At 29.1% G+C, this 20,093-nt stretch overlaps 1 protein-coding gene across 1 annotated transcript in view; it reads left to right on the top strand.

The window, feature by feature from the left end:
- Positions 1-15,549, top strand: part of LOC142333255 (uncharacterized) — a 496,762-nt gene extending 481,213 nt beyond the window's left edge. Inside the window, exons 12-15 of the mRNA XM_075380258.1 lie at positions 2,571-2,693; positions 5,790-5,929; positions 8,063-8,214; positions 11,035-15,549. Coding sequence (XP_075236373.1) covers positions 2,571-2,693; positions 5,790-5,929; positions 8,063-8,214; positions 11,035-11,221 — 602 coding nt within the window. The 3' untranslated portion in view covers positions 11,222-15,549. The remainder of the gene's footprint in view (positions 1-2,570; positions 2,694-5,789; positions 5,930-8,062; positions 8,215-11,034) is intronic.
- Positions 15,550-20,093: the final 4,544 nt, after the last annotated feature.

Consider the following 20,093-nt stretch of genomic DNA (forward strand, 5'->3'; position numbering starts at 1 on the left):
ATAGATCAGTTTCTGTCAGCTGTTTTAAAATATCTACTTTTTATTTTTTTAATATATTACCTGACTCAAAATATATTTCTTTAAGTACCATATTTCCATTGTTCCAGTGGTACTAATATATTAGTTGGCCAAAAACTATTTCACAGAAATTGCTGTGTGAACAGACGTATTGTAATTATGAAGAATGAATCAGTTTTTAACAGTTTTGTTGTGTTTTTCTAATACAAATGCCTGTTTACTATTGTACCTTCAGTAACCTATTTTTTTCAAAATTACATCTTAACATAAAAAACCAGTAATGAATTGCATTAGCCCACTGGGCTGATCTAGTAGTTAACTCGTCATCACAAATCAGCTGATTTCAAGGTCAAGAGTTCTAAGGTTCAAATCCCAGTAAAGGCAGTTACTTTTATATGGATTTGAATACTAGATCATGGACCATGTATTCTTTGGTGGTTGGGTTTCAATTAACCACACATCTCAGGAATGGTCGACCTGATACTGAACAAGACTACACTTCATTCATACTTATACATATCATCCTCATTCATCCTCTGAAGTAATACATTACGGTAATTGCAGAAACTAAACAGTAAAAGAGAGAGAGTAATGAATTGCATCATTTTCCTGGCTGAGGTGATCAAGTTATGAAATTAATTTTTGAAAAACTTTTTGGTGAATTCAGTGAATTGAATATTCATTTAAATTTATTTTGATTATATTTAAATTTTTTATTTTAATCTTTGAAGCTAAGATGCTCAATAGCAAAAAGCAATACCCAAAATTTTTAATATTATTGTATTATTATCACGATTTGTAAAAATATGTTTTTGTCTTCTTGAAAATTTGTTATTTATGCATCATGCTTTTTTATAATCATTAAAGTATTCACTAAAATTGGTTAAATAAAGTAAAATCAAAATTTAAACATACTTTTTTAATTTTTTTTTTTTTTAATTTGGTAGCTTCCCATCAGGGGATAGATATTAAGTTATTTTAGTGACTTATTGTTTAAAAAAATACATTTTTTTTTTTTTTTTCATTTTTGGACTCCCATGCTCAAGGGGAAGCATTCAGATAAAATCAGTTTTCAATAAAATAATCAAGTAATCCCTTTTTACAAAATAAAATTTTAAAATTGTTTAAAAAATACAAAGATACCCTTAATTTTAAATAAACAAAGTTGTAATTTTCTAGGAAGGGATGAAAATTTTTGTCCAATCTTTTTTCAAGAAATACTAAAAAATATGGGTTATCAAAAAATTAAGATTAATAAATTTAAAATGTAGTGGGTTTTGAGCTTTCAAAATGGATTTAAATTTAAAATTAAAAAAAAATGTTTGCTACCGCAGACCATTGGAGAGGGATGGAAAAATGATTTTTATAGTGGTTTGAAGGATTATTGATGCAGAAAATGTAGATGCAAAAATCTCCTGTTATCTCCTTTTCTGAACCAAGATACAGCTAAAAGTGAAAAAAATATGTATAAAGTCATTTTTTGGGGAGGGAGGTGAATATTAAATAAAAATTTTTTGTAATTTGTGATCTTGATTTAAAAAACTTTTGTAAAAAGAACTCTTGCGCCAGTAAAAATTTGAAATATTATTTAAGGTAAAACACCCACCCCTTTTTTCAATTCTTGTAAAAAATTTTTTTTTACTAAACTATATACTTTCCCAGTTTTCGTAAAGCAGCATATATCGCTATAGTCAGGAAGGTAAAAAACCCATTGCACATTGCTTAAAATTTTTACTTTCCTTTGACAAGCTGTTTAAAGTATATAACACTGCATTTACTGCAAATTCATCACACGATTGTACTGGAAATCCAGATTTTATTAAAATGATGATTTTTTGAAAAAATACAGAGTTTGCATTAAGTTTTTGTAGCCTGTAAGTACAAATTTTCTTGCAGCGTTCTTTTTGTTCTGATATAAGTACCCTTGGGACCATCTTAATAGAAATATTTTTCATAATGAGAATCTCGTTTATAATTTTTCATGTAGTGTATTTGTTAACGTTTATAGCTTCAGTTACCATTTAGATAATGAGTTGATGGTCTTCTCAAAAAATTTGACTAATTTTTTTTTCTTTGATTATTGAAGTAAAAGATCATCCAAATTGTTCATCTTCCATGTTCTAACATCCTTTATTGAATCTTTTGTTCTATTCAGACACGAGGCATGTAGTCTCCCTGTAAACTTCAATAAGCATTTGAAAACACTCCACTGGTGTTTTGTTCAGTTTTACCAAGAATTTCAAATTGATATGTTGCTCAACTTTTAGCATTATTCTGGCATACAACAGTAAATACAACTGCATAGAACAATGATTTAATTATTATCAGTTGAACACCTGAAAGTGTTGATGTTTTCCTTGCAGATTCAGACTTATCCAAGATCTCTGCCAAAGAACTTGCAATCAGTTGTTACTGGTTTTAATAAGAGATAGAAACACACACGGTCTTGTTATTTAATAAACACATTTTTATATGTTTGAAACTGTAGTTTATAAAATGCATTAATTTAATCATTCATTCAATATGTTTATGAAATTTTTGTTTCTTTTTAGTTTTGTTTGAGCCTACTGATATTGTAACGGCTGATAAACCATTTTCATCAGAATTATGGAAGAATATAAGTTTTATATCTCCAAACATTGAAGAGCTTCGTCGAATATCATCAGCTGTTACTGGTATATTGGTTTTTTTTATAACTACTTCTTTTGTTTATAAAATGTTTATAATTAACAGGATTTTGAACTTTGCTAGTGGATTGTTTGTGACTGGATTTAGATAATGTTGGTAAAAAACTAAGGTCAGACGCATAAAAATTTATCTGTGAGATATATTTATGTAATTTCCCAATTATTAGATATAAAAATTAATAAAAATTTGAAAGAAGTTTTTAAATTTTCCTTTCCAACAACCAATTCACTATTTTAAATGTTATAAGAAATAACAGGGGCAGTGACTCAATAGGATGGGTGCTGCTTAATAAAATGTTTAATGACACTACACTAGTGTTCATGTATGTGTTCAAGTATGGGAACTCTTAAATAACTTTTCAACTGTTAATTATACAAATATTAAGTTTAGCAAATGCTTTCCCATGAAATGACCATTTTTTTGTTGTAAGAGACCAATCCCACCCTAAGCTGCTAGGGGGCTGCATGGGGGAGGGGGAGAGCAACTAAAAAACTTTGAGAAGGTAGAGATGTAACAAATTATTTTAAAGAGCATTGAAAAGCAGAACTTTTGACATAAAAATCTGATGTAGGCACCACAAGACTTCCTTGTACACCTATTAAATTATATGTACACTTTTTTTTTTTAATGAACAGTATGTACAATTTTATTTCATTAATAACTTCTGATATTTTTTCATTTTTTTTAATTATTATAAAATTATTATTTATTAAATTTTTTTTTTACAATCAGAGGTTAGTAATTATTAATAAATAAATATATTTAAATTAAAAAAAAAAAAAGTTAAAAAAGGAGATGAAGTCAGATCTGAACCCTTGTAAGATCCAGATATTTCATTAATAAAATTTTATTTGGCTATAACTCTAGATTATAGTAAGTAAACATACCAGGCTGTTAAATAAATTGAAAATCATTTAATATTCTTCTCAGTTGTTTTAAACAATACAACTGATATATTGCAATATACTGGACTATATTGCAATATACTCCAAGTAGTGGTCTGTACTGGAGAATAGATCATTTTGAGATAGCATTTGCTAGATTTTATTCTTTTTACCTCCTTGTACGAAGCAAAGGAAGTATTGTGATCATAAAAAATTTGAGTTTTCAGATTTCAATGGAAATATCCATTTTGACCATCCCTGAATCTATTTTGACTAGTTTTGGTGTGATGTCTGTACGTATGTATGTATCTCGCATAATTAAAAAACTATTAGCCGTAGGATGTTGAAATTTTGGATTTAGGACTGTTGTAACATCTAGTTGTTCACCTCCTCTTTGATTGCAATCGACTGGACCAAAAGTGTCCAAAAAAGCCCAAAATCCCAAAAATTTGAATTTTGGACCTTTTCTTAACAGCAGTAATAAGCTCTCATTGAGAGGGTTTCAACAATATATCATAAGTGGGACTTATTTTCATTGGTTCCAGAGTTATAATCAAATGAAATTTTAATTAATGAAATATTTGAATCTTACAAGAGAAGACACATCATTTCAGATCCAACTTCATCTCCTTTTTTTAACTTGTTTTTTATTTTTTATTTAAATATATTTATTTATTAATAATTATTATCCTCTGATTATAAAAATATATATTCAAATATATATTTATTTAAAAATGTTAATTCTTCTATTTAAATAAGTATAAATGATCTATATTAAAAAATTATGTATATGTGTATACGAGGGTAAATCAGATTTAAACGGTAATTTTGTTATTCTGTCCAGCAAGCAGTTCCAAGCTGGATGACATAGTGGAGGGTTAATGTTCAGTATGTTAGAAAGGGGGAACCAGCCTGGGTAGCTCTTCCACTTTGTTCTGGTGTCAATAGAGCCATGAGTGAGCAAGAGGTTCCGTCATCTGTTGCACAACGTATAATCATAAAGATTTTAACTAATGAAGGCATTAAACCGACAGAAATTTGAACTCATTTAAAGGTACAGTTTGGGGATTCTACACTATCCTAGAATTGAGTGTATACATGGGCCAGACAATTTAAGGGTGGGTGAGAAAGTGTAGAAAACAAAAGTTATGATGAACGCCCAAAGTCAAGTCTTGCAGCTGACAAAATCTGTGCTGTTTGGTAGCTTATCAAAGGTGATCGCCAGTTCACTGTTGAAAAAATCGTCAGAAGTGAGTATCAGCTGTGGGAGTGCTCAATCCATTTTCACTGATCATCTTGGCTTTAGAAAAATTAGTGCATGATGGGTTCTGAAGTTGTTGATCAGAAATCAAAAACAGGTAAGGTTGGAGATCTGTGAGAGACTTCTGAATCGATTTTGGCAAGGAGATGATTTTTTGAAGCGCATCGTCACATGTGATGAGACATGGGTCCATCATTACATTCCAGAGTCAAAAATGGTGAGTTAGGTGGCAAAGGAAGAATAAAGGCTGCCGAATGAAGACCAAAACCTGTCAGTCGGAAAAGTTCTTGCAATGATCTTTTTTTACTCAAGGGGAGTTTTACTCATTGAATTTCTCCATAATCAATGAATGATGAATGCAGCTTACTATTGCCAGGTGCTACAGTCAATAAAAGCCGCCTATCTAAACAAAAGACATGGCATGCCCATCAGAGATGTCATCCTTCTCCATGACAACACCAGGCCAAACACTGCAATTTTGACAAGGGATAAATTGGAAAAAATGCACTGGGAAACCTTTGACCATCTTCCTACAATCCAGATTTGTTCCCTTGTGACTTTTTTTTTGTTTGCACCCTTGAAAGAATTGCTTGAAGGGGAACAATTCGAAAACAATGAAAACGTTAAGAAGTCCCTGTGCAATTGTTTGACGACTCGTCCTCAAACCTTTTATGAACAAGGAATATTCAAGCTTCCAAATCATTGGGAAAAGTGTGTAGATTGTGCAGAAGACTACATAGAGAAATGATGAGATGTGAATTTTGTATATTATTAATTAATAAATTTATTAAAAAAAAATTACTGTTTATATTTGATTCACCTTCATAGTAGCTTCTAAGGAGTTTTACTTTTTTAGAACCGTTCACTTACCACTTGAGGTGGGCTCCAGATATAACAAGTAATATTTGTATAAAATTGAATAATATAATTATTTACAGGTGTACCATTTAAAGAAAGATCAGATCATACTGCTAAGATTGATATCGATAAGTTATTACAAGAAGTAATTCACCTTGCAGTACCTCTAGCTAATTATATAAATACTGTTATGGTAACACTTGGAAAACATGGACTAGCAGTAAGTGATATTTTGGAAATTTTTTTATAGTTTTATTGGAAAATTAACTAATTTTGTGTATGTTGTTATAAAGAGTGTCCTGAGAGATGTTAGCCAAACTTAAGGGACTGTTTCAAGACATCAAATTGAACAAAAAGGTTCACATAGATAAATGCTTGTTGTTGTATTTATTATTACAAATTATGTTTAATTAGTGAAAGAAGTGAAAACAGGTATAAAATTATCAGGCTGCGTAATTTTTACCTTCCATTTTAACAATTTCAGACATATCTTTGCTGTTTATCGATTGAGATATCAGTGGTATCTTAATAAAAGGCTTATTACTTTATGTAAGTAAACAGTTTGATAAAACTAATATTTATGGATCTATTAAAGTTATATTAGATCTAAATGGCAACCTTTTTGGAATTTTTAATCATATGTATTTTGCAGAAGATAAAGTCAGGTGCATGCACACTAAATTTTATTAAATAACTCTGTCTGTTTTAAAAATACAGTTCTTATTGACAAAACAAGTAGGCATAACACCTTAAAGTAGTAATTTTGTAAGTATTTAGATCTGCACTTGTTTCTATCTCCTAGTATATCTCAGTTTTGAAATATGAACTCGTTTCCATACTTTACATACTTTATGTATATATATATATATATATATATATATACACCTGGACTCTTGGGGCTGAGGTCAGCCTAGATGAATTCTGGGGCCCATGGGACCTACGCCATGACTGCAGAGCTCGCTTTGCTTGCCATTCCCAATTTACCAGGGGATGGCACCCTTGACATCTGCAGAACTAGCTTCAGTCGCTGTTCCCATCCACCCAGAGGACTCCACCCCCTGGACCACCACACTGTACGTTATCCTCATGATTGTGAGAATAATACTGCTAAATAATAATTTCAGTGTTTGGGCTTTATAGAAACTTGAAAGAGAAACTAAATTACAAAAGATAGAATAATAGTAACTGTGGTAATTAAAGTACACACACCTTCAATGATGAAAAATTCATAACTTATTTCTTTGCCATGTTGGCAGAAATATAATAATGAAGTAAAAGTATTAATCTACCTTTTCCTTGGTTAATATCTTTAATTCACAACTTCACCCTCCTTATGGGCAAAGAAAAAATGAATATTTTTATTATTTTAACCTTCAAGGAAGCTAGGGCCTTGGTCAATGGCTTAAAACCTTCCCTGGAATGTCACAAATGTATCCTGCAAATTTGAAAGTAATCGGTCTGTTGATTCCTATGTGATGCAATAACAAATGAACAGATAAACTTTATATATATATATATATGCATTATATATATATATATATATATATATATGCATTTATATATATATTTTATGCATTTCTGAATAATTGTCATCTGTTTGATTGAGAGTGTACTTGATGAATTTAATGTACCTTATACATTATGCAAAAGTTAGCCTTCAATCTGCTGACAAATATCCTGTTTGAGTTTTGAAAATCGGACGATTGTTTGTAGTGATATTATAAGAGCGTCCCATTGCACCTCCCAAAACAGCCTCCAGGGACATCCCATTTGTTACAAGTTGATGGTAATGATTGGTGTAGCCTCCCACGAGATGCTTGCATACCTCACCACTCTAGCCTCACATGCAGTCCCCATGGGAAGCTGTTATTGTTAAACAGAGATTTTTTTAGTTATTTAATATTACTTTGTTTAACATAAATTTAATTCTATTATTTTTGTAGTATTATTCATTTGATTGATTCGAATAATTTAGTTGAAACCCAGTTCACGTAGTGCTAGAGACTCACAGTTCACAGTTCATTAATTCAATTTATTAAAATTTGTGCTCCAACTGGTAAATTTCCAGTGCAGCATATGTATAATTTTTTTTTTTTTTTTGAGATTTTTCGAGATGAAATATATTTACAAACCTTCTTACTTATGCCAAGAAACATGGGTAAAAATTTGGTTGCAATTCATCAAGTAGTTTTTTTGTTTATCCTGTACAAAAAAAAACCCTCTTCCTCTTTATATATAGTATAGATTTACTGTTTGATATTTTGTTTAGCTGTTTTTGGAATAAACTTACTTTCATTCAAATTGAATTATGGTAAGTCTATAATAAGATTTTCTCTTAATCTATTTGTTTTAGATTGTTGGTAAGACAAATGATAATTTTGATATAAGTTTGGATCCAAGTAAGTTTATTAGGGAAAACTGTGACAATTCATGGGGAATGTCAATGCGTTATTATAAACCATTAATTGCTAATGATATAAAAAGTGCATCTGGTGCTGGAGATTGGTTAGTATTTTTTTTTTTATAAATTACTGAATTTTATTGATATTTAATGTACGAGGGTTATTTTTTTCAAGGTCGATCGGTCACAAAATTAAAACCACAGTGAAAATAAAAAAATTTTTATTTGTAACAAGTACTTATATAGTTACGCTATTTCTCTACATAGTCGCCACTCCGATTTAGACATTTGTCATAGCATCGTACCAACTTTCCAATACCCTCGTCATAGAACGGAGCTGCCTGTGTTTTCAGCCATGTTTCTACACTGGTCTGCAGCTCGATGTCTGTGCCAAAATGTTGTCCTCCTAGCCAACATTTCAGTGGGCAAAGAGATGAAAATCGGATGGAGCCAAGTCCAGGCTGTATGGTGGGTGATCAAACACTTCCCAATGAAAACGCTGCAGGAGCTTCTTTGTTACAGCTGCAGTGTGCGGCCGAGCATTGTCATGGAGAAAGACAATGTCTGATGACAACATTGCTCTCTGCTTATTCTGAATTGCCCTTCGTAGACGTTGAAGAGTTATGCAGTAGTGATGGTCGTGCATGTCGTTCCATGAATTTTACCAAGAGCTGCAGACCAGCGTAGAAACATGTTTGAAAACACAGGTGGCTCCGTTCTATGATGAGGGTATTGGAAAGTTGGTACCTTGCTACAACAAATGTCTAAATCGGAGTGGCTACTATATAGAGAAATAGCGTAACTATGTAAGTACTTGTTACAAATAAAAAATTTTTTATTTTCACTGTGGTTTTAAATTTCGTGACCAATCGGACCTTGAAAAAAAAAACCCTCGTATTAATATTTTGTGTTTTATTAATAGTTATAAAGGATTAAGAAGTCCAGCTTTATCTGCTAAATCTTTGTATAAGATAAACAATCTACACAGAGGTTATTTTTGATGTAGTTCCATGTAAGTGTAAAACATAGTACAAGTCGTATCTAAGCAATCATATTTTTTTCCAACAGATGATTCATATTGCCAACAGTTTTAGTAGAACTCTGTTTTTAATCTAAACCCTTTTCCCATTCAGTTTTTTGGAAATTATGAAATTTTGTTCATTTACTGTAAATGTATCCCTAAAACATATTGTTCAATACTAAAAAATATTTTCTAGGTTTACAGAGAACTAAAATAGCAAAATTTTTTTTTTTGAAATAGCTTTTATACTGAACTCAACCACTGATTTTTTTTTAAACAATGAATAAAACACAGTTGTTAAGTTTTATTAAAAAATATTTTGTATATTTTTTTTAATGAATTTAAGAGTTCTAAAATTGAACATAACAAGAGAATGTTGAAAAATTGGGTTCTTTTGTATAATTTAGATAGTTTCTAATGGTTTTTAAAATAAATTGAAACCAAACAATGCAGGAAAGAACAAGGTTTAATACAGTACAAAACTTAATTTTTTTCCATCTAATGGTTCATGTAATATATTTTTCAAACAAGGTATTTTTCTGACAAATACTACTAATAAATAAAATTTTATTTTATGCAGTTTGAATTGTATAAGCATAGTGTAAAGTAGCATTAATATTCTGTACTTAATATTATTACGTTTGAGGTATGATAAGAAAATAAGAACTTTTTAATTCTGTGTGGTATGTCTTTTTGCCTGTGATGATTGCACTGTCCATAATATCTTTGAATATTTTCAGCCGTATTAGATGTGTATTTCAAGTTAGACAACCAAGTAATTGGAACTTTATTATGAGTGGTTATTAATTTTGTTTGAAAATGACGGAACAATGGATTTGCATTAAAAATATAATTAAGTGCAGTGAAATATTGAAAATTTTACAGAAGACTTTTGGCAAGGATATTACATCAACATTAAGGGTTTAAGAATAGGACAAGTGATTTCAATAAGGTTGAGAATATGACAAAAGGTTGGACATCCTACACATTGACAACCAGTATAGAAAATATATAGGAGATTATGATGGATATTGTCGAATCATTATTATAAATTTGCTGAAGAGGTGGTAATCTCTTATGGCTAGCATGAAACAGTTTTGATTTACATTTTGGATATGAAATGAGTAGCAACAAAATTTATTTGAAAACTATTGAATTTTCAGTAAAAATAAAATTGTAGAACAATTGTTAGCTGTTATTGCTGACAGAATTATTCAAATGTGTCATAATAGGTGAAAAAACATGGTTATAATATTGAAACAAAACTCCATTCATTTCATGGAAGCTTCCTGAAAAACCAATACTGAAAAAGCATGCAAAACATCATTCTTAAGGCAGCAAATGTTTTGAACAAGGATTGTCTGGACACTTTCTACATATTTCTAGAATGACATCAGGGGATAATTAGATAAATTTTTTGCCATCATTTGTAGGACTTTTTTTATAATAGTGTTGTATGGGGCTGTTGATGAAACTTTTGTTAATTTTCATGTAACGTATGTTTCTTGAGCGTCGATTTAACTTTTCATAGTTATTTATTTACTTACTCGGCAAATTCTACATTAGAATGATAGCATCTCAATCGGAAGGTAGTAGGTTTTAATTCTAGTCAGACTTAGCATCTTTTATATGCTAAAAAAATCTATTTTATTATCTCCCTACTGAAGTTTTTAATTTATCTGGTGAATTAATCATCTTTAAAAACATTTTGCCTTTCAATGAATATTTATTAAAAAAATGTGCTGCACATTGTTTTATCTTGAAGTCTAAAGCAGTTTTATTAATTTTTTAATTTTTAAAGCTTACCGACTTCTACTATTTGTTGTAAATTAATCATTTTGTTTACTCAAAAAAATCATAACTTGTGTTAACTTAAAATAATCTGTTCTTTTTTATATTACAGTACTGTAGCTGGTTTCATGAAAGGTGTCATGTCAGGTCTAAATGAACCGCAATCAGTGTCAATTGGGTTATCTGCTGCTGTTGATTCACTGGAATCAATTAACACCGTACCTGATAGTTTTAATGTGAAAGAAATAAATACAAATGCAAATAAACCATACTGCACCCCTGTTGTCATCAATATTTAATAATACCATATTTTAAGCAGATGCAGTTTGCTATCTTTACTGGAAACAAATTGCTATAATTGTATAAGTCTATTCCTAACTGCTTTTCTGCTTATCATTTATCTGTAAATGATAAGTTTTTAAAAAAATAACTGTTTCAGCTATCCATTAACACACTTTTAACTTTTTTGAGTCCTTTTTTCATACTTAAAAAAAAATTGGAAGTTTGACTATTTATTTTTTTATTAAATATTATAATCATAAAGGTTATTGATGATCAGATATAAAATGCAAATCATTCCTGAAATTGGCACAGTCATTCTCTTAATAAAAAGCATCTTGTACCAGGCTTATTAAATAAAATGAGGAATAAAATGGTTTCCTATTACCTTTTATATGATATTGAAATACAGAATGCATTCAGCTGTACCTTCATTCAGCCTACTGTAAGGATTGACTGTATAATGAACATCACTACTCTAATAAAAAGTGAATATGATTAATAATTTATATATTTCAGTTGCATTACAACCAAAAAAAATGTACGATAAATTGTGATAAATTAGTGTTACCCTTTGTTAAGTTTTTAGAGCTAGTATGGACTATATTGGTATTCGGATGAAATGATGAAACCATGTCCATATCCATGTTCTTCAAGGATAGTTGAATTTATTTTTGTCACATTAGACTAAGAGAATGCATGACTGCATCGGACGGGATTCTTCACTCGAATGAAAGTATGAAACTGACTCGCAGGCCAGCGTTAGTAGATACTAGAGCACAGTACAAGCTGGCTCAAACTAGGAACAGAACACCCTTACTATACAGAAATAATTCATAACAAACATTTCTTTTACTCAGTATTGTATTATTAAATATGATACTGAGTATTGTTACTCAGTATTATGTATTGTTAAATTTATTTACCTTTTATTTCGTTAAAATGTTACAATAATAATTTTAAACGTATTACCATAGATAAATAATAAAATCCATATATATCTTAAGAAGAATATCTTGCACAGCATTTGAAATAAATGTTACTCCAATAGAACGAATGAGAATGTAACAGAAAATAAATAAAGTAATATTATGAACATTCAATTAATCATAAATGTATTAAAAAATAATTAAAGGAAGTATGTTATTAAAAAATGTAGTAACATATTTTACAATCAAAAGATAATCTATTGATTTTACAAATATCCATAAATAGCTTATATTGAATTTATATTAATCAAATATATGTGGAATTGTATAAAATTTCATCTGACATGTATAAACATATACGTACAGCATGTCCCAAATGAAACTGATGCCAATGTTTATGAACATTTAATTTATTATATCAAATAATAATGATAGAATCTGGAATAATCCTTATTAAAATTAGTTTTTATTTATTGGAAATTATCAATATGGTCATTGTTTATTTCCATTCATCTCTGAATATGTTTCAACATGTTCGAAAATACATGCTGAAACAACAGAGTAATTAATACTTTGCCTTAAAGGAATATTTAAAAATTTAGTTATATTATTTTTAGTTCATTCAAGGGGTAAGGGTCATTTTTATAAGTGATCCTTTAATTGCTCCTCATAAATAAATATATATTCATAATAATCTGTAGGCGTAAGATCCAGAGATCTTGGTAGTCAAATGTGCTTTGAAATGAGCCTATCCCTGAAATTTCATGTAGTAAATTTAATGAAACATCAGCAGTATACACTATTACTTTATCTTGTTGGAAGTATGTTCAGTTTTTTCCTTATTTATACAGCCGATGAAAGGATAAATAATTTCATCATAATTACATTCTGAGTTAACTGTGCTCAGGAAAACTATTCTTCTGCTTACATGATAAAGCACACCAAAGTAAATTATTTTTCATGTAATTTCTGTTCGATGAACTCACAAAGATTATTCAGCAATTGTTCCTGATTATTTTGGCTAACATGGCCCAATATATGAAACTATATTTCATCTAAAAAAATGTTAAATGTTTTATCGATGAAAAATTTGTTTTCCTTTTTTATTTATAAAATCCAGAAACTACTGGCAATTCTCAACACGTTAAGGAAAGTCAATATTGTGTCATTAATGCACTGCAGCTTTTATTTGTGGGTATTGTTTTAAATGTTTTGTCAGTGGTCTGTGTGAACTACTTCTTAAAATTTCTGATTGTTTTGCCAATTTTCTGAAAAAGTTTTTCGAATATTGAGCTGTAGTCAGAAAATATCATCAGACTTTTCTTTACTGTTCTGAGAAAATGAGCAAACTTATTAAACAAGTTTTGCACAATATTGTGGATATGGGTTATTGATGTCTGGAAATATTTTCTTCATATATAATGTGTACTCACCACTCCAATGAAACAAATTTTCAACCAAAAAAATATGAGTTTCTTGTGTTACTCAATTGTATACACCATTGTTACACAATGGAAACAAAAGAGTAGATGTAATTTGCAGTGATTATGTAAATAAAAATGTTTCTTTGTTTCATTCTTGATAATAAAACATCAGCTATTACTTTCATTACTGAATATAAAAAAAACAAGTTAATATGTATTTTACTGATTGATTTTTAACATTTGTTTTTGTTTAGGGGCATAGTTATATTTTGGATATCCAGTATTTTGACAGTAATGTTTTATAAATTCACTTTTAAAACTTCAACCCCCTTAGAGGGTAATTAATTATAAAAAAATATTTCCCATAATAAAGGTCACTTATTTATACTTGATACTATTTTACATGATGAATCTTATTTGCATAAATATTAAAATTTTTTTTTGACCTTATCCATTTTATGAATTATTAAGTAGTGTGCATAAAGGCTACAAAACAGTATGTTATTAAACCATATAACTATTTTTGCAAAATTCTATATTCCTATAATTTACCTTAATTTTTAATTGCTTCTTTTTATATTATATTTATTTGTAATTGCAATTAAAGGCCAATTAACATATTTATTGTTTAATGGTTTTATTTTATCATATATGTTATTGTAAATTAACTTTTTATTATATATTTGGATAATTGAATAGATGTGTTACAATTAAATCTAGCCTTTTATTAAAAAGATTTTTAAGTTAATTTTTATTAATATTTTTTTCTTTTCATTTATAATATACTAGATCTCCAGTCAAAAGTGCTTATTTTTCTTTGTCTTCAGCCATTTGACTAGTCTGATGCAGCTCTCCAAGATTCCATCTAGTGTCAGTCATTTCATTTTAGTATATCCCTACACCCTAAAACCCTCACAATTTGTTTTACATATTCCAAACATTGCCTGCCTGCACAATTTTTCCCATCTACCTGTCCCTCCAGTATCAAAGCACCTCTTCATTTGTCACTTTATCCAACCATCTGATTTTTAACATTCTTCTATAGCACCACATTTCAAAAACTTGTAATCTTTTTTTCTCAGGTACTCAGATCGTCCAAGTTTCATTTCCATATAAAACTATGCTCTGTACATATACTTTTAAAAATCTTTTCCTGCCGTTTAAATTAATTTTTGATGTAAGCAAATTATGTTCCTGACTGGAAGCTCGTTCAAAAGTGCTTATGAATTTTTATTTAATCTCATAACTTCGCTAGGTCTTTTATTAATTAAAAATAATTATATGAAATCCATTACAATTATTATAATTTTCCTAAGTCCCTGACAATATACAAAATAACTGTCAATTTTCTTATAGTAAATTTAAAAAAAATATATATATACTCATCAATAAAATCTGACTTTAATATGAAAGTTAATGTAAGAAAACAGAATGCAAATGTTTTTCAATCCATACCCACTGCACACACTGATAGTGTAAAATTTAATAAGAAATAATTATTCTATAATTCTTTTTCAAAAAAAAAAATTATTACTTACTGTTTGTATGTAATGAGTAAGTTAAATAAAATAAAAATAAAAATAATAAAACTTTGCTAAAGAAATTTCCTTTTTTTTATTTCTAAGGTTCAGATGGTTGATTTGTTAAAAATAATTAAACAATGAAAATTTTGGTAAAGTAAGCAAAACCTACACAATAAACAAACATAATTTTTAAAATGATCAGATAAAATTAACATATGATCAGACAAAATATATTTAACCTTGAAAGTAATCAAATTTTTTTTATAGAATTTAATAGTTCTTAGAACTTTGTTTTTAATGTCGTCTTTGTTCTTTGCCTAATCTTTATTTATTTTATCTTTATTTTTAGTTTTTTATTTCTTTCTTTCATTATTGTTAACAAGTTTTATTTTTACGCCTTTCTATTTTTAAAGATTTTTTTTAATGTAATGTATAACACATGTAATGTATATTAAATAAAGTTGAAATGTCATGTTTGTTTTTTTTATTTTATTTTGCTTCGGTTTAATTGAGATGCAATATAAAATTATGTAAAGTTATAAAAAAAATTGAATATATTTCAAAAATTGAAATTTTATGTTGTAATTGTTTAAAAATAAAAAGAATTAGGGACATAAAAACAAATATAATTATACACGCACACACGTATGTTTTTATAAAAATAATTATAATATGAATGTGATGTACACATAAAATCTATATTTTTTTAACTTTTTGTTACTGAAATCTAGAACTGACGATTTTACTGTTGTGTTGGCTGTATAATTGTTCAGCAAATTACTGAATTTCATAATGACAAAAAATAAAATAAAAAATTGTTAAATAAATTTAAAGGTTCAACTCTATTTGAAGGCATAATTATAGAGATATTTTTGTGAAGCAGTACAGTAATTAATATTTATTTGTGATTGTGTTTTTTAAATTATGATTCTGAAATGAATGTTTGATGCAAAATTTATCTTTTACGTATTTATTCAAATAAGCCCTCCAGAATTTTTCATGAGTTCCTATTTAAAATTTCAGGGTGTGAGTTTCATTTGAATCATTAAAATGATTGAATGATTATTATTGCATGAACAATGCATTTATATTTGCTTAAATGCAATATAATATCATTAAATTTTATATTTGAAATGTACATAGATTTGGTAATAAGCAATCTTAAAACTAATTTGGATGCATTGTTTAATTAATTAGAGTAATTAGCGTGTTTTTTTTCATCAGAAGATTATCATCAGCATTGAAAACATCATTCATATTATTGTCATTCGATATCGCATCGTCCTCACATTCACTACATGAGAAATCTGTATCCTCACAAAGTTCAAATTCTTCCCTTTCCTGGAGCTCAAATTCTCTTGAAGTGTCTTCCGTTAACACAAATCGCTTTTCCATTTTAAAAAAAAATTGATTCACAATTATGAAAAAGCTCACAAACAAAAAACAAAACAAAAGTGGTATTCTCAAAAAATTATTATTTTACAAGTCAGTGTCATTTGAGTGTGGCTATGATAGATTATACTAAAATAGGAATAAACACACATAACAAAAATGAATTTTATTATAATACTCACCTCTGCCGCTAGAGGAAAAGTACAAGGAAAGCTTATTATGACAGTAGATGACCACTTTGGTAGCGCATAAATGGTAAACTCATGTTAGATATGACACCACCTTGTACAGTAAGGGTAAATAGTGTTGTATCTATATTAATTCTATAAAAATGTATGTAGACTGAAAGTATTGAATGAAACATTTTTATTTCTTATTAATCTTAGAAGTAGCCAAGCGGGGCCTTTTTTTGTCTTCAGTCATTTGACTGGTTTGATGCAGATCTCCGAGATTCCCTATCTAGTACTAGTCGTTTCATTTCAGTATTCCCTACATCGTACATCCCTAACGATTTGTTTTACATATTCCAAACGTGGCCTGCCTGCACAACTTTTTCCTTCTACATGTCCCTCCACTATTAAAGCAACTATTACATGATGCCTTAATATGTGGCTTATAAGTCTGTCTCTTGTTTTAACTATACTTTTCCAAATGCTTCTTTCTTCATAAATTTGCCACATCACCTCTAAATTTGTCACTTTACCCACCCGTCTGATTTTTAACGTTCTCCTATAGTACCGCATTTCAAAAGCTTCTAATCTTTTCTTCTCAGGCACTCTGATCGTCCAAGTTTCACTTCCATATAAAGCTACGGTCCAAACATATACTCTCAAAAATCTTTTCCTGACATTTAAATTAATTTTTGATGTAAACAAATTATATTTCTGACTGAAGGCTCATTTTGCCTGTGCTATTCAGCATTTTATATCGCTCCTGCTTCATCCATCTTTAGTAATTTTACTTCCCAAATAAAAAAAATTCTTCTACCTCCATAATCTTTTCTCTTCTTATTTTTGCAGTGGTCCATCCTTGTTATTTCTACTACATTTTATTACTCTCGTTTTGTTCTTGTTTATTTTCATGCAGCAGTTCTTGCGTAGGACTTCATCTATGCCGTTCATTGTTCCTTCTAAATCTTTTTTACTCTCAGCTAGAATTTCTATATCATCAGCAAATCGTAGCATCTTTATCTTTTCACCTTGTACTGTTACTCTGGTTCTGAATTGTTCTTTAACATCATTAACTGCTAGTTCTATTTAAAGATTAAAAAGTAATGGAGATAGGGAACATCCTTGTTGGACTTCCTTTCTTATTACGGCTTCTTTCTTACGTTCTTTAATAATTACTTTTGCTGTTTGTTTCCTGTAAATGTTAGCAATTGTTCTTCTATCTCTGTATTTGAACCCTAATTTTTTTAAAATGCTGAACATTTTATTTCAGTCTATGTTATCGAATGCCTTTTCTGGGTCTATAAATGCCAAGTATGTTGGTTTGTTTTTCTTTAATCTTCCTTCTACTATTAATCTGAGCCCTAAAATTGCTTCCCTTGTCCATATACTTTTCCTGAAACCAAATTGATCTTCTCCTAACACATGTGGGGCTTATGTGGATAAATATGGTATTTATTATATTTCTAATTATCTTTTATTACAATATTTATTACTTAAGGATTTTAATGATTAAATTACCTTAATTGGCCATTATTTAATCTATATTATTATTTTTTTAAATTAATTATGATTAGGTATTGGCTTCATGATTTTTTATTAATTGGTATAAAAATTTAAGATGTAGTAACATTTTTTTATAGCATCGTCGTTGAATAATAACTATTATGTTATTAGTAGAAATGAAAATTAAACATTGTACTTCACTAATGTAAGAAAAACTTTATTTGTAAGATTACTCTGATGATAACTTAAAACAGGTTGTTACATTAGAAACACCTAGTCCCACAATTATTTTACTATTTATATATTTGTTCAGTTACTCCATATTTATTTTTTTTTTCATGCTGTATAGTTTTACTGTTCACTATATAAAGGAAATTATGCTAATAGATTCAAACTTTGAATATCGATTTTTTCAGATCTTGACATTTCATAACCGCCCTCACCAAAAAATACAATTTTTATAATGAAAATTACAAAAAGTTGTAGGTAAGTAAGTTGTAAGTTATACGAATGAGATATGGCTGAAAAGTAATGAGACTGGCAACACTGGGAACGATGCTTCACGTAGCTTGTTTGTCAGCCGCTACCATTTCAACCTTATGCAGCAACTACGCGATCCTAGAGAGCATGATAAGTGAAGTGTGAAGTTGTGTTTTTGTTACAAAAAAGGAACAGCGAAATTTTTAGAAACAGTGTGTCATCAGATTTTATGTTGACATGGTGAATTTGCAAGTTTAAGTTAAACTTTTCATAAGTTATGAATAGTTGCAACAAACCTTTGGGGAGTATTTCTTATCAAGAACACAAGTTTTTCAATCGTATAAAGCATTTTTGGAGTTCCAGGAAGCAGTGGATGACATGTCTTGGCCAGGGAGGCCTTCAATATTGAAAAGTGAATCGGACAACTGTCTACCATTGAGACTGATGAGTGTGCGTTAAATTTGAATTGTTTTATCTTTCATCAGATTTTTATTCAAGATTTGGGTATGATAAAGGTTATGCTAGGTTAATACAAAAAAAACTTTCTATTGAACAGAAAGACAGTTGGAACCTTCTTGAAGGAATCTGAAATGACCAGGTTTCTTCAGTCATTGGTGATGAATCATGGATTTCAAGTACAATCTAGAAACAAAACAGTAAAGTCAAGAGTGACACACTGACTCGACCAAAGAAAACTAGAATGAGCAAATCAAATCCATGCTGATTTGTTTTAGACAGTAGGAGAATTGTTCACACAGAATTTTTTCCCCAAGGAGAAACTGTCAAACCAAGTTTTTTACATGCATAGAATTTGGCCTGTGTTTACTTGATATCTTCAGACTGGTGGAGTGATTTGAATGAAATTTAGTAAAATAATTTCTGTATGTAGAGGATTGATGATATTTAATTTTAGTTACGATTGGTCAAGGAGGCAGAAGAAAGAGATCTTGAATCCCATATCTCAAAGTTTTATTCAAAGGATAGATAAATTTTTTCATATATAATTTAATGCCCTTTAAGTAGCTAAGGTACTTTCTGATGATGTTTGATATTATTCAAACATGCGCAACGGAGTGAGACAAAAAAATTCTTTTCCTTTTTTATAGTTTCTGGTCTCAAAACCACATTCTTGTACTAAATTAAATGATTCCATTATATTAATTATATGTCAATTTGGTTATGTATTTGATTAATTTCATTCTTGGTGTAGGATAATTTTTTTTTCATCAGTTATTGTTTTACTAGATATCTTCATACTATATTAACCGATTCCTATAAGATTTTTTTTTGGGTCACCGATTCACAGTATTTGCTCAGCATTGTAGAATATATTTAGGTAACAACACTGTCCTTTATAACACATCGTTTAAGGAAGTGATAATATCTTTCATTAAGAAATATTAACAATGAATATTTAATATTATAATAAAACGTAGGCCAGGACTTTAAGTTCAAACAAATTTTATGTGAA

This window comes from Lycorma delicatula, chromosome 12, assembly GCF_047948215.1.
Source record: "Lycorma delicatula isolate Av1 chromosome 12, ASM4794821v1, whole genome shotgun sequence".
Lineage (NCBI taxonomy): Eukaryota > Metazoa > Arthropoda > Insecta > Hemiptera > Fulgoridae > Lycorma > Lycorma delicatula.